This window comes from Plectropomus leopardus, chromosome 20 (genome assembly GCF_008729295.1).
Source record: "Plectropomus leopardus isolate mb chromosome 20, YSFRI_Pleo_2.0, whole genome shotgun sequence".
NCBI lineage: Eukaryota > Metazoa > Chordata > Actinopteri > Perciformes > Serranidae > Plectropomus > Plectropomus leopardus.
Window position 1 is genome coordinate 11,612,988 of NC_056482.1, and position 25,125 is coordinate 11,638,112.

At 38.2% G+C, this 25,125-nt stretch overlaps 1 protein-coding gene across 2 annotated transcripts in view; it reads left to right on the top strand.

The window, feature by feature from the left end:
* Nucleotides 1-25,125, top strand: part of brinp1 (bone morphogenetic protein/retinoic acid inducible neural-specific 1) — a 185,401-nt gene that overhangs the window by 124,845 nt on the left and 35,431 nt on the right. For both annotated transcript variants that reach the window (XM_042509557.1, XM_042509556.1), the window contains one exon: nucleotides 19,431-19,536. In XM_042509557.1, the coding sequence (XP_042365491.1) occupies nucleotides 19,431-19,536 (106 nt within the window). The remainder of the gene's footprint in view (nucleotides 1-19,430; nucleotides 19,537-25,125) is intronic.

Here is a 25,125-nt window from a genome sequence, read left to right on the forward strand (position 1 = left end):
GCAACAACTCAAGCCCCACATAGTGAATCACCTCTCTACCAAACTGGCACTGATAAGCATTACAATTCCCTGTGTATACCTGTATAACAAATAAATAATACTGCCCACAACAATATACCCTGTCTGCTTTGACCTTGCTCACATACACCTAGTTTTCAAGGCAATACAGCAACCAAAAAAATAAATAAATAAAAAAAAATGAAGTTGGACTGAACCTGAATGTGCAGCACTGCTTCTGGGATGTTTTGTTGTGTGAAGATGTCAACTTGATTAACAAGTCAGTAGTTCAGCAGCAGGGACTGTTTGCTTCTATTATGCTTTCCAGTATAGCTGTAGGGACCCGGATGACCCAGAGGAGCTGAACGTTGATTACTGACTGTGAAATGCATCAGTGTATTCCCAGTATTATTCCACCCAAAGCATGTTAACTTATGAGTAAATATGCCAAATATATCAAAACACACATCTGTAAAAATAACATGTGTATTGTTGTGTAGTTACAAAAAGAACATTCTGACTGTGAAAATGTCATTTTATATAAATTCTTCTCTCGTATTATTTGCGGTCGTGACAACAGCATGTAACTGTAAACTACAAGAAAACCACCACTGTGCTGTGGATAAAAGAATTGAAAACCACTTTATGAACTTCATTATGCATTGCACTCAATAACACAATATTCAGAAATGGACAATAAGACCGTTGTGTGGTAAAAACAAGTAGGTGGAAGAGAGTTCGTTGAAGCACACCCAGCCGAAGCCTCAGAAGCTTTGTATTGATATGGAAACAGAGAAAAACAGAGAAAACCTTAGCCAACAAAGCTGAAGGTAAAAGTGTGTTACCTGCCACAGTCAAATTTTACCTAGACTGACTGAGTTAGCTGCTGTTAATTTCAAGGCCTGGTGAGCATAATTATTCAGACTTCTCTGGTTTTTCCGTGGGTCTGCAATCACACAATTCATAGCAGAAAGCAGATTGCAGATGCAAAAATAGGTTGCGCCACAGGAAAATTGGAATGCCACATGATTGTATAGACTCTCATCCTGCAACAGTGCATCACCTCCTGTAAATATAAAGACCATCTAAACATTAATACTGACTATGGACTGAGAGATTTAGCAATTTGGGCTCTGGAGCCCCATTTGAATAGATGTGTTGTTAACTATTTGACATGGGTCAGTGTCTCAATTCATCTCAATTTATCACAATTTATCTGGGGCTCGTCTGAGATTCTGGGTTCCAATAAAGCACAATTTGGGAATTTACTGTCTCAAAAGATGACTCCCACACTAAGAGCCACAAAATTGCAATTGAGATTTGCGCGTCAGCAAGGGTATAGATGCAATTGATCAGTCAATGTCCAGTTTCCTTTAAGTGAAGAAAATTGTTTCACATTTAGCCATTTATGAGCTGAATGACATTTTTATATGTGGTTGAAAAAATATTTTTGATGTAAATTGACACAACAGATCTGGGGTGCAGAAGTTTCACGTAACTGGTGCTAGACAGGGTGTTGGTATTTGTGACATGTTTTGCACCACTAGCATCAGCATCAAAATACAATTTTTAATGTGAATGTGGCAATAACACTAGTGAAGTCTCATCAGAGCTACAGATTAACGGGTTATATCTTTCATCCATAACTGCTTGAAGGCTGTTTGAAGTTTTTATTTTCATTTAGCTGTCTGGAGGCAACAGAAATTCTATCTATAAGTTTGTTAATATGAAAAAAAAGCACATTATGAAATCAAAAGGCAGTTACAGAACTCTAATCAGTTGCAACTAACTTATTTGAATCATGCACAGTCAGCACCAGGCTGTCAGGCTGTTGCAAAATATCCCAGTCAGGATCTGCATGCCTAATGCACCCTTCTTGCCAGCAGGTCAGAAGTAGCAATGATAGCTGATAGCAATGAATATCTGTCTATCTATCTATCTATCTATCGATCTAGCGATCTAGCGATCTATCGATCTATCTAATCTATCTCATACTCATGTCAAGTAATTAAATAAAATTCACATTTGTAAGCACAAATCCCATTCATTTATGAAGCCAAGCAGCTCGTTCATTGTCAACAGCACGACCCCTGCAGATATTTCAAACGGGATTCTGTCAAGAGAGACGTTATCAGAGGACTTTAATTTTGAAACGGAAGAAGAGACATTTTGAGTCAAACAGACAGCTTTGTATTTCTTCATCTCTGTGACAGAGAGAGACTTTAAAGCTGAAGTAAAAAAGGTGGTATAGGTAATATATATATATATATATATATATATATATATATATATATCTACAACAAGCTGCATTTAAGGTAGAACAATCTATCTTATTTTTTGTCAAGGATTTATTGGCTTTCTCTTAGTATATTCTTGGAACAGGCCTAGTGTTGAAATTTTCCATGAGTCTGAAACTCCCACAGCTGCTGCCATGCACCTGTGCCTCCACACCTGCACAAAAACCTCCAATCCAACTCTCCCATACACCCGCCAATGCTCCACCTCCCTGTCTTCATTCAAGGAGCACCATCCTAGCTTTTTGTTGTCGTGAGTGACAAGTGGATTAAGGGGCTCTGGCAGATGAGACTTCAGGTAGCAGGAAGTCAAGCATGACAAAATTAAGCAGACCTGACAGTGGCTGCTGAGTCAGTTTCTGAGGAGAGGGAGGCAGGAGGTGTTGAGTGGAGAGAGTATCCATAGAGCACACACACACACACACACACTAAGTTTACTGCAAAGCTGAGTGGACTGCATGTCTGCTGATCAAGGCTGATGGACCTGAAGCATATGTCAAGGGGTGAGGCTTTGTCTGAGTTTGGAAATGGGTTAGGGATGGGTTGGTGATTGACTGAGTTTGTGAGTTAGTTAATGGGAATGCAGGCATGCACGATAGCTTGTCTTTCACCTATCAGGTATAGTATCCCCTGAGAGTTAGTCAGGACTTTACAGCTCACAATGAATGTCTCTTACTCTTCTAACAAGGATGAAATAGCAGTTTAATAGGCTTGCTCCATCAAGGGAAACAAACATGGCTGTATACACAAGGGGTACAAAGTAAGTAGTGTAGATCAGGAATGCCTGTGCACTTAGCATTGGTAGTTTCATTTGCTTAATACAGTGCACAGGTAACTTTATATTCATCATATATGTTTACATTGTTGTTGTTGTTTTTTGTTTTTTTTTAGTATAAGTAAAGCCCCCCACTTCCTCAGCATACCATGGAAGGGATGGGATTGAGGACACATACAGATGTTGATGATGTCTGTATTAAATTCAAGTTTTACCCTATTTTCTGTGTTTAATAATGCACACTTTTGGGCTTAATTACTGACTAAGCATAATGGCCAACTGCCCCAGGGGCTCTGAAAGCTCCAGGTTCACGGAGTGTAATTGTTCTGTGGTAATTTGATTAACAAAATCAATGATAAGCACCTAAAATGAGTCCTAAATTATTACAGAATTCCAAATTCCTGTCTTGTAGAGGGGCCAAGAGTCAAAACTTAGTTCCTTTTTTAGTACATATTATGCTAATATATGTGTGATTAATCAAATTACAACAGCTGTTAACATACGGGAATCTAGGGACACAGCACTGACTGCTGAATCAGAATCTGTCATGGATATTGGTAACTATCTTGGATTTTTTCCTGACTAATGGAACAGTGTCTCAGTATAGCCCATCTCCCACTAGACAAAACACCCATCAACATCCACTAACATCTGGCTTTTGTCTTTAGTGGGAAAGGTTACAATCACCATTCATCCCCATGAAAACTGACTGCAGTTGGCTGGGTTGTTTATCGACTCCAGCTCTGTTTGGTGCCAATCTGCAGCGATTCAAACATGACAGTGGGGTGGACACAGTCTTTTTTTTTGCCCTTTTGTGGTGCAATGCTACCTTTATACTGCCACAAATTCCCTTCCTTCTCCTGCTACGCAGCACTCAAAAACTGTTCCAAACTTCAACCCAGACTCAACTCAGACTCAATAAGTAAGAGACATAAAAAAGAAGTACCCACAGTAACATTTTCACTGGCCTCCTTGATGCTTTCAGCTGTTAACTAACTGTTTTTTTCAACATGTCTATGACATTGAATGTGACACATCAGTAACTACTGGAAAGCTGTGTACACAACTCTGGGCTTCTAGTAATGAGAAAAAAAGTCTACTGCCTATTTTTAGCTGGTTTTACAGTATTTAAGAAAATCTGTGCATAAGTTTTAATTTTGGTGCTAGTATATGTCTTCAAACATAATTATCAGGGTCCAAACATACTTTGGTATGACCAACATTTTTTTAAAAATAGTTTTAGTAAATATGGACAGAATAGAAATGTGAAAAACTGGGGAAAGGGTGAAATAGAAATAAAAATAAATAAATTGTTCAGTATTATATATTATCAGAGAATTGAGTTGGTTCAGCCTTCAATTATGGCAAATCACATTCAGGCTTCTCATCTCATATAAAGGCTGCAGACAGCTTTGTTATAGACCAGGGTTAAAAATCCAGGGCACCTGAAGATTTTTCCAAGGCTGAAAGGTTGGTATTGGTTGTGTAAGATAATTTCAAGGTAAACACATTAATGTGTAAATAATTGTGCAGCATTTTACATAAATTTCACATCCATCAAATTGCAGGTGCTGTTTTGGAGCACATTATGTCTTCAGATAGCACCATCATGATAATTTAACACAAAATATTGGTGAAATGACAGTTAACAGAACTAAAATTAATGGTTTAGCGAGTTTTGTGGAAATATAAAACACCTTCAATGTGATTTCATTTCTAAATACTCTTACTTAAAAAAAATGTGCAGAATTATCAGCCATACCATCACCAAATATCCTCCTGGGCTGAAGTTGCGTTCTGGTGTCTGTCGACTATAAATAAAGGCAGCGTAAATTGCAGTTCTCGAGTCACGTTGCCAGCAGACAGACAGTGATCAGAATGTGCAGAGGAAGCAAAGTCCAGCAGAAGGCACGGATCTATAAACACAGAGAACAAGGGCTTTGCTCCTCCAATATTGATTCAGTGTGGCTGTGAGACCTGCTTTGGAGTGCAAACTTACAATCAGGATGAAAAACACGTGTCAATACAGCAGAAATGTTTTAGACATTTCCTGTCTGCAAGTAAGCAGGTTGAAAGTCAGGACCACTTTGTTCCACTGAAATATTTTGTGGAGCAAGTGTGACTTTGGCCTGGTGATTAGCTCATTTAATAGCTTTCTAACAGTTTTTACTCTGTCAGACACTTCATTTTAACCTGATGTGCCAGATGGTTTGTTAGATAGAACCATCCGAGAAGCCGTCATATGAAATTGTTCGCTAACAGGCACTTTCCAAAAATACTTGTCAGATGATTGGGTGATCTTTCTGTAAATCACCATTAATCACTGGCTAACTTCAGCAAATCAGATCAACAAACCAAATGAGTGAAAACATCTTTCATCGAGAAAAGCCTTCAGTGCTGTCGTTTGCTCTTCTACTAATGAAGAAATGTGCTCCAGTTCTGAAATGACTGATGCTATCGCGCCATCTCAGTCACTACTCCATGTCTTCAAACCATAGACTGTAAAAAGTAATGGACATAGCTACCATGACGTCACCCATTCATTTGTTGACTGCCATTTTGAGATCTTGAGTTAGGTACTTTATCTGCTGTCGCCATCTTTTTTTGTTTTTGTTTGTTTGTTTTTTGAGCCAGAAGTGACCATGTTTGGAGTAGAGGCTGGAGCTGACTCATAGACTGTAGTGACTCGCAGACAACCTTTTACTTTATGCATAACATTGAGCCTTAGTAACAAAATAACTGAAAATGGGTAAAATTCACCACCGTATAGTTGGCATGAGTGTTGAAGCCATTTTGTTTCACTTGATCCCCCAAGGGTCGTTGAGAGAAGAGTCTTCTTTTATTCAGTAGTCCTATATGCCCAGAAATTAATAAGCAAATGTATGCCGATGGAATAATGCAAACCCACTGATGCAATGAATAAAAAACTGCTGATTATCTGAAATCTGACACTAAATGTATTGAAATATGTATGTTCTTTTCCATCAAAGATATATCTCCAGCAATAATTATTATCAGCCTGAGGCAAAGAATTATTGTTATAAATAATATTAACTCTAGATTAACTTTACCGTTGGATTATTAAAAGCCCCTTACATTAAAAATACTTTTGAACTGTAGACAAATTACAATTACCTCCTACAAGATTCTCGCCTTTAATGATGGTATCTTACTTTGTTAGGTCATATGTCCTCAATTCAAACTATAGCAAAGTACTATCATATGAAAACATTAAACATTTTGAAAAAAAAAACAACAAAAAAAACAAAATCAAAGTGGTTGTAGACCAAATTATTTTTGGAATCAGTGACTTTCATAGCTTCTTTCACTTAATGCCACTCATGTGTTTTTCTTGCCCTGTCTGCAACAAAGTACAACATAGAGGACTTCAGTTTCAAGCAAACAAAGGTAGTCAGAAAACCTCATCGATTAAACCTTTGCTATGCAGGGAGCACCAATTAGCCAAGAAAGTATACATTAAAAGATACCTTTGAAAAGTAATTTTATGATACGCCAACCACAATTGCATTTGATTTTGAAGCAAAAAGAGGCTCTAATTTAGAGATGGCTGCATATTGTGCAGATGTCAGGGACAAGCTGGTGGATGCCCCTTTCCCTTTAACAAAATATCCCAAATGGTTCGCCGCCAACTTTTGTTTGGCTCATCGCCTGATATCACAGAACTGCTTCCTATGATGATGGATAGCAGTTGTCTCAGAACCAAAACAGAATAGTAACCAAATGTGTTATCCTCCTTTTGAGAAAATTTGACAAAGAGCCTGGCTGCTTATGTAGGATGTGGTAAATCTGATGGCAAATTTGAAACCAATACTGTGTGTTGTTAGTGGTATTTCGGAGCAAGGACAACATCAGCCTCTCAAAGTGACATTTGCAGGTATGTTTACATGCTGTTTAATGTGCTGCAGCTGAGCAGCTAATTAGACATCGAACCTGCAAACTGAGGTCAGTGGTGAACGTTTCCCTGGTGAATGTTTGTTTGGTCGCTCTTTCAACAAGCCAAGGTGCACAACAAGATGCGTTTTCATGTTGAAGAGTCAGATAAGGTAACTAGAGAAAAACTAATGTGGCTGTTGTTTTAAGTTGAGGGGATTCAGTTTGCTTTGTCTGTCATAGAAGATTAATGCAAGGTGCGATTGGCTGTGTCAAAATAACTTAGCCATATTTATACATATTTACATCTTTATATATCTATTATTATTATTATTATTATTATTATTATTATTATTTATTATTATTATCATTATTATTATTATTATTTTACATATTTATGTAGTCATTTCTGTTCCCCAATTTATTTACTTTTTGGGGGTCCAGGGAGGGTGGGGTATGCTTATTTGAATGATTATGTGTATACTTACTGAAAAATATATAAATATATAAATACAAAAGAAAGGGTATCCATCTATGTAGACAGATACCGGTAGAGGGTGCCATTATTAAACTAGACTATAAATTTCTCCCTCTAGATTAAAAATGTAAATACTTGTGCATCTACAGTATATCAAAGTAGCATTTAAGCTTTTTCTCATTTTTGCAAGCATTATTTGATTAACTGTGTCGTTATCCGACTACTAATGAGGCAGCAGAACAGTACTTGAACATCAGGGCAGCCAGCAGGACATACAACAATCAGTCTTTGATGACATCAGACATCTGTGCAGGCAGTAATGCCAAGCTTTCTCATTATAAACTCAGTCGTCTTTTCATCAGCAAGAAATACAAACAATTGTTTGATTGTTATTGGACTCCTACAGGTTCCACACGCTGTGCGAGTTGCAACGGTTGGAGCACTGAAAACACATTTATCGAGTGCTATTAAGATTGCATGTAAAATTGGTCCCTACGGAGCACTGATTTTATTGCTAAATAAAAAGTCACTAGTAATCAAAATCAGAAATAACCGAAGTGTTTAACATGAGATATGCTTTGAGTGGCAAGGAGTAGCTTTTCTCCAGGTATGCGTGTCCTTTGTGCTTCAGGCTACATCCATTTGCTCACCACTAAATATGTGGGCTGATAGACTACGTGCATAGTGGCTGGCTGAATGTATCAAACCTTTCATCCTTGATACCCTGCTCTGTCTCCCTGAGCCTTTGCACTGCTTAAGAGGTCTTAGCTACATGTGAGCGTTAATCAAAACCAAGACATATCCCCACTGTGCTGCTGGCGCCTTTAGCAGAATTTTAGTCTTGTTATTTACCTGAGACCCACCTATACAGAAATACATTGGCTAAAACAAATGCTTGTTTTTGTTTTTTCTCCCTCTGTGCATTAAAAAATTCACCCACTATAAACCACAACTACATAACAGTTAAAATAAAAATGCTACCAAAGGAATGACACAAATCAGCAACATAAAATTAGTCTCCTGACCTTGCCTGTTTTGCATTCCCTCATGTGAAATATGCTTAAAGAGCTATGTCAGCATGCAAGCATACATGTATACACAGAGACAAACAAGCACACATGAGATCCACAGTACTGAATAAGCTGGCCCGGGGTTAGGATGTAATGAGATCGTACGGTGGAGGGGGGGGGGGGGGGGGTGTTCCTGCTGTACATCATTTATCTCCATGAACGTATTGCAGCTCTTTTATTTAATAAAAAAATCACAAAAGCCTTTCAACATAGGGGTATTATCCATTTTCACTGATTCATAAATCATAATTCAGTCCCCTCTTGTGCCAAAATCTGTATTCATCACCATTGTCACTTATTTCCCAGCTACCACTGGGCTGCAAAGCTCTAATGCCTCCCCCACTTGTGTACCAATTTCTCCCTATACCTTCATTTAGTAGAAAAAAAATAATCATTTAATAGTAGGGGCATGCTTCTCCACATATATTGTATGTTGGTGGAGCTCTATAACAAAAAGAAAAAACAATGTAGCCGTACATAGAGAGGTCTACCTGCTGTGAAGACTATCATACCTTGCTGATAGAAATAAATTACATGTGGTTGTTTGTCTTTGTGTGCCTGAACCTGATTGCTGCAAGCTCTGGGACTCCAGTGGGGAGGGAGGGTCATTTAGGAATGAAAATAAGATACCCAATGGAGTGTTTTAATGGAAAGAAAATGTCAGTTTTACGAGTGAATGCCTTCCTGTGGGAAAGTGTGATTATGCAGGAAGAAGTGCGATTAGGAATCGACTCCATGCAAACGTGCTCACATGCTATCTGCATATGAGTGTGCGTGCGCCATGTGTACTGTATATCCACTCATGCGTGAAGTGCGCATTCCTACTGGGGGGGATAGTGCGTACCGCATCCCTCGCAAGGTCACCTATCCATACAGTTACTCTGATTTACACCAGTGCTCAATATGCATATTTCCTGATGATGCTGCAGTGTTGTGGGTGGCAGTGACGGCAGCAATGGTGGTGGTGGTGTGGCAGCCACAGCCATCCTTTTTCTCATTTCACAGTCCAGTCATGCGAGCCTCATATGAGGTAAGGGAAATTTAACGTGTATACAATATGACCCAGATTTTTTTCTGTCGACTGCCGTAGCCAAGTTTGGAGCAGTTTACATCTAATTTGCATTCGCCACGAGCAAGCATGACAGATTCTCTGTGCAGTGTCGCTTGAGTTGCGCACTTGAGAGTGCCACAGTTATAATTAGAAATGCCCCAAAGTTGATCATTTTCTCAGTATTATACAAAACAAATGAGTTACATTAAAAACAGCTTTCACAGATACATTTAGTGATTTGCAAGGAATACTAATGCTGTAGTTCAGAGGTTCCTAAACTTTTCAAGCCATACACCACTTTGTACCGAGCCAAATTTCATAAATTCTACCTCCCACTACCAACAATGCAACAATAAAAGAGCCACCTCGTCTATGATAATCATAATAATAATAATGACAAAAAATAATAAAAAAACATATCATTTCAGTGAGATGGATAAGCCTATTTGGATTGGCATAGTCACACAATGTCAGGCGTGAGTGAAGTTAGCAAAGCTTCAGTTCTTGCTCGGCATCTATCCTGTTGCAGTTCTTTGTCTTCATGGCAGAATGAGCAGAAAAGCCTTTCCCAGTAAGCTAGGTGTTGACAAATGACATCAAAAACTGCACAGCTTTCAGTGAGAATGCTGGGTAATCGTGCTTTTGTTGGATCCAAATGGAGCAAACGGCGTCACAGTCTTCTTGCAGACATTGCTCAGAATACAAAACACACTGGGGTCTTTGCTGCTCTTCTGTCCCTGTGACAGTAAATCTCAGATTGAGATAGCTAGCATGGTAACGTCTTTTAATTTTCTTGCTGCAAGTGGTGCTGCAAGTAGAAGTGGCGCTCAAATCCAACTCCTCTTTGGCATTAAATAACCGACTTCAAAAGTCAGAATCGGACTGCGTTAAGCTAATGTGACTAGTTCATGCTGTGTTAGACAGCACTTCACCTTACATCACAATCACCCTACATAGCTATGCACAGGCTTTATTTCTAAAATAATTTAAAGATTAAAAACTCACTTTTATATTATTGTAGTGTCAGGTATATATATATATATAATATTGTCTGTAATAAAATGAAATGAAATCCCATTATTATTTTGCTTTAACTTGACTTTGACTTTTATTTGAGTCAGTTAGGTCTTTTAGCGAGGTGCATACCCACCAAGTGGTGCGTGTACCACAGTTTGGGAATTACTGTTACAGATCTGTACCAGAAAAATGTCACATTAGATGTGTTCCTATAATATGGTTGCATTGTTCCTCTAATGTGACTTACAGTAACACTGTAGCCACATGTTATATGATATGAACAAGGCAGAAAAAGAGTCCTCAGAGATCTTTCACTATCAGGCCGGGAGAATTACTGCAAAGCACATCTCTTCATTTCTATGTATCCAGAAATAGCAAGTCATTAAGGGAATGGCAGGTGATGGACGTATTAGGAAGGCTCAGCTGAGGCGATATGTAATGAAGACAGTCTAACCTTACAGTATTCTTCCATGTCCCACACACCCATTTTATTGCCTTCATCCCTTGTTTTCTCTTATCTCATATAGTTTCAAACCACCTCTTTTTTATTTTATTCTCCCCGGTCTTTCTAGTTGAAATGCAACTTGGGGACATGGTATAATGTGAGGTTTGCTTTTAGAGATCTACTCATCTCAGTCTGAAAAAAACAGAAGTGAGGACACACTGCTCCCATGACAAGTTCCAGGAATTATAGAAATAATGAGAGCTCCATATGCTGTGATAATTTTAATGAACTTGGTGAAAAGTGGTTTTATTGCACAACTGAGACAGCCGATACACATCCAAGGGTGATATTCAATGCGTAAGATTTCTCCTTCTGCATTCTTACAGGGTTGCAATGCTAATGTAAAATTAATACTTATCAAGCCTATAGCAATGGAGATCCTTTTTATTTTATCGCATACATTATAGTAGATTCTGTTACTGTATTTTTTATTGATACATGGATGGTACAGATGTAAGCAAAAGTAAAAATCTCACATAAAATGTCCTCAAAAATTAATTATTTTAGGCATTGTTGAGGAAAAGGGGAAACTTTTTTCATAGTCAGTGACCTTATTCTCAATCACTTCTTAGGCAAAAGGACAGTATTTTTACTCTTGGTCTACATTAACCCTGTTAACTCACAGCACTCCAAGACAATGTGTCTACTTTGCAGTTAGTCTCTGTAAGAATATATGCAACACTGTGTAATAATAGCATGCACTCTATCTGTCATGAGTCAACCTTTGCCTCCCATGTTGACCGCTGGATGTCCGAAACATTCTGCATTTAAGAAAATATAAATTGTCAAACTCCAAGGTCCTAATGAGTATTTTAATTGGTGCTTAACTGAAAGCAGGTGCAATGGAGAGGTCAACCATACAAGTGAATCGGCATATGTGCTAAAGACACGTAGCCAGTCCTGGCATCAGATAAATACCATACAAAATATACAGTATGCTGTTTGCTACAGGTGCCTAATTAGAGTGGAACAGCTAGTCCGCTTCCAATCGAATAAAGTGACAAACATTTCTAATTTTAGTATATATGAGTATAATGAGAGAATTGCTTGAGAAAAGTGCGTAATGTGCTTGAGGTCAAAATACTTGGCTGGTGTACTTACCAACTGATGGTGCATGTAACTGACAGAGACAAGCTCATATGGGATTTGTTGTAATATGAGAAGATAGAAGCAATGTAATTGAGTTTGAACATGCACATACACACAACACAACTGTGAACCCACATATTCAGCCTACACATCCGTGATGTAGTATCTCTAGCTGCGCTGCATGAAAGCTTCAGTTCATTTTTTCAGTGGACTAAGCCCATTAGAAAAAATATACAACACTAACAAGATGTAATGCATACATTAAAATAAAAGAAAAGCATTGCAACATATCATAATATACATGTTAAACCAATGTTTTCACTGGTTTGTTTGCATAGAACACTAAAACTAGGGACCAGCCAGTCAATTAAACATTTCTACCATGGCTAGTTGGCAAAAAAATACTAGTTGGATTAAAATAATTATCAAAATTGTTACTTCTTCAACTATTGCATTTACCAAATTAAAATACTGTCATAAAATTCAGACCCTGTTCCCTGAAGATTAATTTTCCTCAAGTACATTGTTTTCAGTAAATGTAATTTGATATACTTTTTAGTGAGTTGTTGTTTTGTCAGATAATGCACAATGTAATAATGCAAAGTGCCATACATTTTACCAGCATTGAAAATAAATGTTAACTGTTTTAATTGCTCTTGTAGTTTATGGATTTATAGATTTAACTTAACAGAAATGGTAGTCACAAGATCTGGCTTCCTCTGCTCAGCAAATTGCAGCAGGGCAGAGAATAATCGCCAACATCTGACAAACGATTGTCACTCACTAAAATAAAAGCTTGTTATATCTGCTTGCTTGTTCACTTGTCTTTCACTTTATTTATATATTTAATGTATTAAAGATGAACATGCTTTCAGGGCAAATTTCTATATATATGCATCTGTAGCTGGCTAGGATACTGAGTTAATGATAAACTTGTCAAGCACCTGAAATCTAATACTAAATTCTTAGATCTAAAATCCAAAACATCAGATATAACTTTAGTGCATGATGATAAAATGTGTTGCTCTTAGCTAGCTAGCAAACTAAGGTTAGCATTCATATAATTGTTCACTGTATTGTATTTTAGAATTAACCCAGTAAACAAGCAGATGGCTTATACTGACAACAGTATAATGGTAGTGAAAAATGTGTATTAGTACAATGCTTGTGTTCTCCACGGTGGTCAGCTGACATTTTACAGTTTCCAAAATATTGCCCATCCCTTTTCCCTGAAGAGGAAAAAATGGCGACCTTTGAGGGTGAGAAGTGTCAAATGTTCAACACTCGAGTGTTGTTAGTGCATCATCCATGAACTCAGTGTGTACTTCTCAGTGTGAGCGCACTCATACACTCAAAATAGCAAGTGTAAGTACAGAAGTATCTGATTTGAGACGCAGGATTTGACAGTGTATTTGCATGTACAGTACAGTATGTCTCCAGGATGAATTTTTGCATTTTGAAAAACAAAGAAGTTTGCCTAGACAGGGGAAACTTAGTTTTCCAACATTCGGGGCTTGGGGAATAGTGCATGTACATTTAGTTGCCACCAGAAAATATAGAAACAGGATAAATGCAGCATCTCATGTGCATCATCTCTTATTTACTTGCTTAGATGATTTTCTTGATGACAGATGACAATTAGAGAGGATGTTCCAGAACCGTGGTTTCTGACTGTGGGCTGTGATACAGTCTGGGCCCAGTGGGATTCCACTGTTGTGTTCTGCTTAATAATCCAAATCCTCTAAGTCCCCCTCGGCCCACTTCAGTCCTTTGATTGCTCCTTGTATTTTTATTGCGTTATACTCCATTTTCATAATCTGGTGCACAGCACTCTTATGGTGTGTGCTGGAGAGAATGAAAAGAGAGAACCAAACAAGCTCTGCATACTGCCCTCCTAAAGTCATTCAGATTACAAGGGTCAGTCTCTAATCCATAAAGCTGGGTATGTCTGCTCCCAACTTGGAATAATAATTCTTGGAGAAAAATGACTGTATGCTAAACTGACTGTGGCAAGCTGTGCTCATGTTTATGCACACCCATCGGAGTGTGTGATTTGTGTGTAACTACTAATGTAAATGTGCCTCGTGCATATGCCTGCTTTGCCACCTGGGAAGATGTCCGTTGGCGACAGAGGACAGATATTCACTTTGCTCAGTCACCATGGATCATGCAACACAACCTTTGGAAGGAAGTAATTCATTCACTGATAAGCAAAACAAAAAGGGAGGAAAAGAGCACCGTCAGCAGCCATCAAGATGGTAGAGTGTGATAGGCAAGTGGAGCTCTGTAATCAATCTGCACATGCACTTTTTGCAAGGCCATGAAGTACATTTCAAAGTCCATTGCTTGGCTGGAAGGAAATAGAGACGGGAACATGCCTGGAAATTGTGGACAGGTTAAATGAAAAACACAATGAGGTGATCATTTATATCTCACAAACATTTTTAACAGTCAAATGCAATAGTATAGTTGTAGAGTAATAGGTCCATGCTTTACTAAAACCAGAAAAAACACTCTTGTTTTATTGTGTTTCGAGTTGAATTGGTCTGACATCGGTCTCTAGAGTGAACATCAACTTTTATTAGCAGCAAAAAAATTTGTGGGTTGTTTGTGTACTATTCATATGAATTACTGACATTGTAAACCACAGATCAACATAATGTTATTTCACAGAAGTAACTTTTTCCTTTTACCCAAGCGCTTTGGAAGATGCAGCAGCCTCCAGACAAGTCAAAACAAATTTACTGTACCAGAGCCTACCTTACCCAGATGGTACAATCCTTTGCAAATAGGGTCTGACCTGATAGAAATATTAAGTAACAGACCATTTTAAATGCAATTTTACATTGTTGTATGGCCATCTCCTATAGGGAGCACATCTTGTTTTTCATAACAGTAGCACTGATTGAAAAAGCATTTTTACTAACCAATATTAACCAATATGCCTTAAAGGCTCTGTATTTAGGGGGATAACTTGGCAGAAATTGAATGCAATACAATATAATAAGTATGTTTTCTCTGTTGTATAAACACCTGTAAACAAGAAAAGTTTTATTTAATCACCTTAGAATGAGCTGTTTTTATTTAAATGGGGTGCAGGTCCTTGTCCATGGCAGTGCACCATGTTGCACTGCCATGTTTCAACAGTAGCCCAGAATGGACAAATCAAATACTGTCTCTGGAAAGGGCATTTGCGGGTTGGCCACCATAGTGAACAGCACCTCTGCACGAGCAGCAAAAAAAATAATAATAATAATTTGAAACAGCTTTGTTCAGTTATTTTACCAGTTTAAATCACCTGGTCAGTGTCTTTCGGAGAGATAGAAACTTCTTCAGATTATTTAGCTCCCTTTTAAAACCTCCTGGACATCTGTATTTTAACTTAATAGATGAAAAAAAAGGTGAGCACACATTGGCAGCTAGCAGCCCATCTCTGACAAGCAGAACAGCATTGGAGAACCATTGATTTGTAAAATGAAACCCGCTTTGTTCTTTTTTTTTATTCCCCTGATTCATCTGTTTTGGAGAGTAAGAGACCTTTGTAGATAATTCTTCTTCAAGTAAAAATCTCTTGAACACTGAAAGACTTCTAACCAGAAGTTTAAGCTTGTTGCAGTCTGTAATCCTCACCACGAGATGCCACTAAATACCCCTAAATCTTATACCTCTTACACCTTTAATATTCATTTCTGTCTTAATTGGGTTGCACTGTTCTTCCAGAATAGAAGAGGTTGTTCTTTTTAATAAATATAAAAATAAACAGTGTTTTAGTTCAGCGTGTGTGTTAAAGAAAAGCATATTGCAAAGGGAAGACATTATTAAAGAATTATTCAAAAAATACCAATTGCAATGTAATGAAGGCAATATACTGACCTAGTTTATAACACATAGTATTATGAGATATTTCATTAGCTTTAGTATATACATATATATGTATATGTATATATATGCACATTGAATTTATTACTAGTCATTAAACTGTATGTGTTTTAACACATGCACATTAAGAATGCAATTCCACTGTACTGTCATATACTGATAGTGCCAATTTACCACCGACAGATAAAAGATTTAAAGTGACTAAATAATGCAGTGCATACAGCAATCATGTTACAGTACTGCATTGTGGATGTTATGTGTCGAAAGAAATTAGCTACATTTATTCAAGACCACTGAATACTAAGATGGTATAGTTCTCCTACAGAGTCTGTCCCTGTCTGTCTCCCCATGATTTTGCATTTCCCCCCCAACAGCCTGATGCCAAGGGTAAGATATACATCTGTCTAATTTCTTGCTTGTCAGCCCACCATCTGGTGCAGTATCAACATTAAAGACAGAAAAAATGGTATCACACTGTCATTCACACACAGTCGCACACACACTAGTGTAAAATACACGTTACTGAAGCCATGGGTGGTAAACATCTAACAAACATTGGTCATTTTTTTTTACCCATCAATGTGATGTTTTTGTCAGGTTCATTATGATAAGTCATTAAGCAAGACCACAAGTCAGTGAGCAGTTTCAAGTGAAAGTAGCTGGTCAAATTTTGGTGTTAGTGTAAAAGGGTCCTTTAAACAGCTGATGTTTTGAGAGAATAATGGGTTGCAATAAGCAAAATATTGGAAACTCATCATGTGTGTCCAAATTGGACCCAGTCCTAATCCTGTGGATCAGCTTGGAGCACCCTCCAACTGCATCCAAGCCTTCTAATCTTATTAGTTTGATGGTAATTTCCTGCACAAAGCTTCAACATGTTTTTAAAACACATTCTTCAGGAACATTGGTACAGTTCCAAGGGGGTACATTTGTTACTTACTTACATCTTTGTTATCCTTTCTATTTTCCCTAATAATGCTGCTTCATATTTTCTAAATTGGCAACCAGGGCTGGAGGATGTCTACCAAATAGGCATATGATGATGTCCACAGTTTAACATTGTGATAAACATTATTATAGTAGCAAACAACTTTTCTATGCAGTAAGTAATGGCATCCTGAACAGACAGTGAAGCCGTGCTACCTCTGTGTGTGTTGTGTGAGCTTCCCTGATGTGTGTTACAGTAGCCAGTCCAGCTGCATGTTCACATTAGTGTGTGTATCCCACTGGTTAGCTAGTTGATGCCACTGCTTTTATAAGGTTGTTAGCGCTAATGTTGGTATGATAGCACCCACCCAATAGCCCCCCCCCCAGTTAATACTGTCAGTTCTGTCAACACTGTTAACGTTGTTAGCACTGTTCGGGCTGTTAACACTGTTAGCTGCTAGCTGCCGGAACAGCCACCTCCATGGTGAAAACTGGCATAACCTCTGAATATTGTATAGAGTTTTAAATTGTGATAATATGTCAATATTGTGTTTCTGCTGCCCCCAACTGGCCACAAAATCAGTTAGCGCAGGTTGAACTCCTGAGACTTTTACCACCTGCGTCAGACACAGACCTTTTTCACATTTAGAAAATCTGGAGCAACTGGTGAAGCAGAAAACCTCCCACTGTGTTAACAGAAGCTGCCTACTGAGTGCTGATTGACACAAATTCTAAATAAAATATTCCCAAACCTCTCTCTACTATTATAAACCAATAATTTCTGAACTCAAAAATAAATAAAACAGCTTTCAAATCATTTTAATTTCTTATTACTGTCTTAATAATCTGGCATGTTCAACTTAAAGGTCTACTACTTGGCACTGGCAATTTTTGCATTTTTGTTCTCAACAAAGACCCCCAATGAAAATAAAAACAAATCAACAATTCAGGTTTTTAGTGAGATTCATCTAGTCTCTCCCTTAGTGTATTTTGCTGAGTGCTGTCTCTTTTGACATCTTGGAACCTTGTAAAAGTGCTATCAGAACAAGTAGAGGAACTTAATGAGCAAAGGCAACTGAAGAGAGGGTAGCATTCACTCCTTCCTTTCTTTTCAAAAGCAACCTCTTCAAGGTCTCCAATGTGGAAGCTATAAATTTTAAAACAGCCTCTTCACATCTGAATAGCATCATTATTTCTTTTGCCAGTGGTCTGGGGGCGGGGAACAAGAACCACCATTGTAGTCTTAGTACTATTGTTTGGAATGAAACAAGGACATAGTTCAAGAGAAATGGCCATTAGTGTTTCCCTTTTAAAGAAAACCTTTATAAAGTGACTCTAAAAGAAATCACACCCTTGCAGCAAGTCGGACACGTTGCCAGCTGCTACATTAAAGATGCATCCTGAAAACGTGTTGTTTAAAAATGCCATTAAACCTCCTTTTGAGCATTGAGTCAATTAGTCCTCCTCCTCATTATGGGTGTTGGGAAAAAAATGTTAAGATTATAAAACACGTTTCTTTTGAGAACCTGTGGCGATAAATTCTCACTGCATGATCCTCCTGTGGGCCGCAGGCTGTTAAATATACCAGTGTGAACTCAGTGCAATTAGCACATGTAAAAGTCTGAGTTGATCAAAAAAGAAAATAGCCTCAATACTTTTACTTTATCCACTGACAGCATTAATGAACAGATGTTAACATCTCACAAGCACCTGACATTGTTAACGGCTGCTGGTCTTGTGATCCCCAATGTTGCATATGTCTTCCTCAAGTGTCACTGTAAGCAAAGGTGCTGAGTGAAATGTTACATACTCTGGAGTCTAAGGCGGAAAAATACAAAGGGTCACTTTGACTTCCAAAAATTGTGCACAGTCGCAATCCCAGAATTTTTTCACAGGGGTGGCCAGATGGGGTGTTGCAAATCTTGGGGTGGCACACCAAAACCCAAAGCAATAATTGAATTTCAGGAATTCTATTATGCTGTTTGAGTATAAAGTCTAGTTGAAAACTGTGTTGATGAATTGAGGAATCATACACTCATGTGCTTTGATTCCTTTATTTACAGTTAATATAGGAATAGACTAAAACAGTTGTGGTTAGGAAAGGGTTTCCATAGAACCCATATTTATTCTGATATCTTGAGGTGAGAATTCAAGGGACCCTTTTTAAAATTGCCATGTCAGTTTTTCCCTCACTAAAATTTAGCCTTTTAACTTTGGAACCTTATATAGCCCCCTTTCTGACAAGCTATTACATGGTAGGTACCAAAAGATGCCTTAGGTTAGTCAGTTGTGTTTTTTAAGATAATCATATAAAGGCAGACCATCCCCCCTTGGAGATGCCATTGAATGAGCATCCAGATATTTCCTCTCACCCACACATTTACACACAAGTCGCAAGTGCATTTGTTTGCTTCTCAGATGTTCACCAATTTCATTTTTGTCTTAATTCTATTGCAGGTGACAGAGACACGGACGGGCCCACTGGGATGCAGTAGCTATGACAATCTGGACTCAGTTAGCTCTATCCTTCTGCAGAGCCCCGAGAGCAAGCTTCATCTGCAAGGTAAACAATCCCAGCATATCAATATTTTCCACATGCAGCCAAATGATGTTGGCTATAACATGGCAGCAGGGTCAAACTCCATTTTAGCCTCTAAAAGCAAATAGCCATACATGAAATGCTTTTATTTAGACAAGGGAAATGGGTTATGCTTTCTCAAGGAATTGAATGTCAATGCATCTTTTAATTGGGACTGAGACAGATTTGCTTCCCACTCCCCTCTGGGGATTGCGATACGATTCCCTGTTTTTATAGAAGTCTGCAAACGTGATCGTATTCCTAAGTGTCTCTTAAAGCTGTATTCAAAGACATGACTAAATTCAAAACAGTTGCATGTGCAAACTCTTCAGACATGAGCACAGAAACTTAGCGCTGTCTTTGCAGGTACAACACATAAGAAGGCAATTAGAACAGTCTGAAGAGGTGCTGCTATACTTGTCAGTGATAGGGTCATACCGCATTTTATTTTTAGCCCATCAGAATGTATCTCAAGTATCTTTTCAACACATGTATTGGTCACTTTTAGAATGAATTTGCAACCGTTTTACTCATGTGTCAGTGGATGCAAATAGCAACTATTGCCCATTAGTGGCTGGGTTCTTTAAAGCAGAATAGTTCTGTCTTAAACATTGACACAACTAATGATTAGCAGGAGAGAAGAAATTTCTTGCAGTGACAGTCACCCTGGGGAGGAAGAATGATGAAAGCCCGTGTAACTGTGGTCAAGTGTTTGCATAGAGTGATTGTCTCTTTGATTTATTTGAGTTTACGCAGGTTATTAAAACCATTTTGAGAATCACAGAGGCTTATTTTCAATCCAGCCCTCACTACCCCCCTCCCCCTTCCATTTTCCTCTCTAAAGGAATCATTACTCGCCCGTGAAAATCAGAGAACTAAGTGGTTTGTCAAAGAATCACTTTTAAGTCCTCCGCTGCCACTTACTCAAAGGACTCTATAGGTTTTGGAAAAAGCTTTATTGTCATGCATCAAACGTATTAGCCTCCTGCTTTGAAGACTGTTTTGTCACCCAATTGATAGATGACAGGCTTGGGAAAGATTCTTTCTTTTGACTTAATAATAACCCCAATAGAATGGAAAAAAGCTTTTCCGATTGGTTTATGGCTTAGAGTTAGGCCAAATTATATTATTATGTGTTTATGTGTGTGGGTGGAGGGTGAGGGGACGCGTTGAGAGTTCTCCTGAAAACAACGTTCTTTTAAGAGCAATTATTGTTTCTGCCTTTAATTAGAAAGACAGCTGATGGCGTAACTTCTTCAACAATCACAGTGCTCTTCATAGTACTCTTCAAAATGATAGCACTTCACACAGCTCATGGAGAGGCATGTCATCAATGGAGAGCTTTTAAGGTTACGCCGCACAAATATATTTATAATGAGATCCGATCATTTAATTCACTTTACAGTCCTTTTTTAATCCCTTGGTGAACCATATACTCCTCTCAGATCAAGCCAGCCATGTGCATTTATATAGAACATGTCCTCCTGTGCATTTACAATCGGCATAGGTTAAACGTTTAAAATCGCTTGAGTCACAGGCTCTGGTCTAAAGTGAGTCCCATGTTGGTGGGATTAATGCTGATTCTCTCTATTATTCCAAGGCAATTTAGTCAGCTTGAAAATACTGTTATTTTTTCTGACCCTGCTGGAAAGTGTGATATAAAGCCATCCCATATTATTCTATATCTCTAAGTTTGTTTTTTTCTATTAAATATATGCACTTATATAAGATTATGCTTTTGCCCATGGGCCATTTTTCCTCTGTGTCAACAAACACAAGCAGATGACAGAGACACACAGAGATGGTCTTTACTTTGATATGTTTATCAGTTCTTCTAGCATCTAACAACATCCAGATATTCAAAACAACATGCTGTTGAAAGCTCTTGGTCATAAAACATTGTTGGGTGTATGTGTGGTGTTGCGCCTGTTTTAAATTATTTATTGATTAACAAATTCTTTTATAAAGGAGGTCAGAATTTCATTAAGTTTAACAAAAGAAACTAGTAATTCTCTCTTTGCAAAATGTATAAGCATACACTTTTAGGCTGTGCGTGACTAAATGTTTGGTAGGTCTGTAAGTGTCAGAAATATACCTGCTGTTCAGGTAGGTTGCAGGGATGCTGCAAGATTGTTGAGCAGTGGTTACTGTGGCCGTACAGATGTTTGGTTTGGCATGGCTAGATGGTGTTTGATGTTTCAGATAGTTGTTAGATAGTTGCTAGGTTACATCACTGCTTACATCACAATACAATATTGCGTTTCTTCGGACATCAGTACAATGTTTACCGATATCAAGTCTGCCACTGTACAATTTGATTTAGTGCAACTCTCTGGCCTGCAGTCAATATAAGAATATAATTTGCCCATTTAATAAAATCATTCATGAAAGAATCATCCACCCTTTTGTTTTCATCATTGCTGTAAATGAACAAAAACAACACATAAAAAATTGTAAATAATTGTAACCAGTTAAGCGCAGTAAAGTTTACTTTTAAAACGATTTCATTAACACACATAAAACATTTGACAGAATTAGAAATTTCACTTCTATAATAACTTTTAAGGTTCCGGTGTTGGGCTGTGGTCTCATTACAAGTAGCGAAGTTGCTAAACAAACTACATTTCTCAGCAGTGTGGTGGTAACGTCAACGTCAATAACATCACTGCTTTCTGAGTCGAATAGCTTTTCAGTAGTAAAGCTGATTCATTGACCGGGTAGTACAGTAGCGTCCACAAAAGCTGCAAGCAATTTTTCCCCAAAAAAAGCTCTGAATTGTAGCAGACCTTTTTCTGCAGAGGTCTGGATAAAGCTAAGGAACTGACACTAGCGCCACATTGAGGCATGTAGACGAAGGAAGCACTTCTCTGTGACATCACACACTAATCCTGCAGTTTATTCTCCTTTCTTCTTTGACATTGGCTTCTGTTGCCTCTGAGTGGCAACACTGCACTTCTTGACGCATCTCTCATGTGTCTCTCCATGCTTATTGGAGGTAAACACAACCAACAGACACCAACGAGACACAAGAACTACACACAAGGGAGACAGGAGGGATGCGGATTTCACTGAGAACAGATTGCAGATGTACATCTGCGTACACCTTTGTCTTTGTCTTAAAGGTAGTTTAAAAAAATTAAATTAAACTTGACCTTAAATCCTGCTACATCTTTTTGGTGTCAAAGGTGGCTTTGCATTAATTTTACTTTCCTTTGCATTTGGCTTTTTTTTTTTTTTTTAATTTTGCATCAATCATAATGGAACATTGAATCTATTTATAGACCCAATTACCTATTGCTAGGGAGTTTTTTATGACCACTGGGGTGATACAATGTGGTTGCTGCAGTTCCTCCAGCTGCTTCAGTGTATTGTTAGGTGAAAGCTGCCATTTCATCTCTGATTGCAAGTGTATTTGGAGTTATTGCTGTGGTAATTGAGATTAGTGTGGTTAGAAAAATACAGTCACTCCACAGAAGAAAGGCTCGATTTCAGCAGTATGTATTTAAAAGGTGTTTTTTTTCTGGTTATACTCAGAAAAATTAATGTAGAATATGTGCAAGTCAATGGTTGAGCCATTTGGAACAACTTGTGAACCTCATCGTGGTTCCAAAAGCAGCTTTATGGCCTTTTATTCAAACAAAACAGTCCAATCTCCTGACAGATTTACTGTATCCCTTGACTGGTCTTTACAGTCAATGCCCAAAAAAATAACAGCTTTGACAGCATTGTCCTCGTCTTTGACAACGCGCCATAAATGGACTTCACAAAGTATCCCTTGAGGAGAAAGACGTTGGCTGGGCCCAGCACTGCTCTTATAAGCACAAGCAGCTCCCAGCACATCTAATGAACACCCACCATGTGTCTCATTTTCAAATGCCCATTGACCTTTTACCAGACAATTAGCTAAAATGCTAACTTTTGGCATTTAAACTGTGGGGAGGAGTCACATCAGGCCAATTTAGAAGATCACGGATCACTGGCAGCACTATCTAATAGCAAAATATGCACACCATGCAACATTTTAGTTGAAAAAGCAGTTTAGTTTAAAAAGAAAATGTTTCACCCCAATGTAGAAGTACCTCAAAAGACAGATTAAACACCTGGGACATGTAGCCATTCATCTGTGATTCATCTGTTTACTCTGTCCACATGGGTATGATTTGTTTCAAAGGTTCACACAGGACTCCACAGTGCCAAACCAGCTCATTATTTTGGATGTTTGGTGGGTCCAATCAATAAAAAACTAAAGGGAAATGCAAGTCTTTTCTCATGGGGTAATGGTTCACAGGTAGACATCAAAGGAACGAGGAGAGAGCTGCACACTTTTAACTGTGATGCAATCATTTTATTTTGAGCTCTTCTGCACATATTTCTTTTTGTGATTTAAAAAAAATCCTACACAGGTATTTAAAATCAGAGAGCTCACAGCACAATCAGCATAACCATAGAAATGGACTCCATAGAAAGGTTATGCAGACTTCAAGCATCCATATGTCAAAATCTTAGAGGTCCGATCACAGAGACTAAAAATCACAATGTGCAAAAAATAACCATAGACCCCCTTGAAATAATATTTGTGTCTGCTATTTTGATGAAGATGTATTCACATTTTCTGCCTATTATACCCCTTTCCCACCAAAATTAGAGTGGGCATGTAGGTTTTTCAAACATGGGTAAATTTGCGACAAATAGGCTATAGACTACTTTCTCATTGCCAGTAGAGCAGAGCTGTTTACATTGTGCTGCAGCAGTCAAGTATGTCTTGTTGTGTGTGTGTGGATAGAGGGGGCGGAGTGTGGGGGGCAAGGGGGGGGTTTGGTGTGTCTGTTGAATATAATGGACAGACTGCAGAACAAGTGCACAGTAAAAAGCAGCATGGACAAACATCGTTGAAATCCATATGGTGATGACTTTTCCTTATACGTCCCTCACTTATTCAGTGTCTCTTTCAAACTACTATGGATGTTTACATAGTGCGTAGTGGCAGTGCGTCGTTGCATCTCGCCCGTTAAGGTGCTGAAATTAGCGCGTCCACCCATGTGTTGTGTTTCTATCAATGCAAATCTGAGCTGGAGGCGATACATATTTGCATTTTTTGCCCTTTTAAACAAATATTTCATTTAGTTGCTGATTTCTGCAACAAAACAATTTCCCTCACTGGATTAATAAAGTATTAATTATTAGTATATAAATACGTGGGAATACTGCAGAAAAAAACCTGGGTGTGACTGCTGATTGCACACAGTCCCACTGCATTAAAAGGACAGATGTTAGCGGATGGTGGTGGGGTTTTTTGTGCAGTGGGAATGGGTCTTTATTTTATGGAATGAGTGCTTATCTTGAATGCTTTTCTTCTTTTTGGTAGTTACACCAAAGAGTATGTAATCATTTTGATTTTGTGGCAATTCCTCCACTTCTTAGGCTGAATTAGCCATTTCAAACCCCCACTGAATCTACTGAAACATGTCTTGTCTGAAAACAAGGATGTTTCTCACAAAAAGTTGACGTCTTGGAGATACATGGTCTTCACAGGACATCGACAATATGTCACCTAAGTGATTTGTAGATTTCATT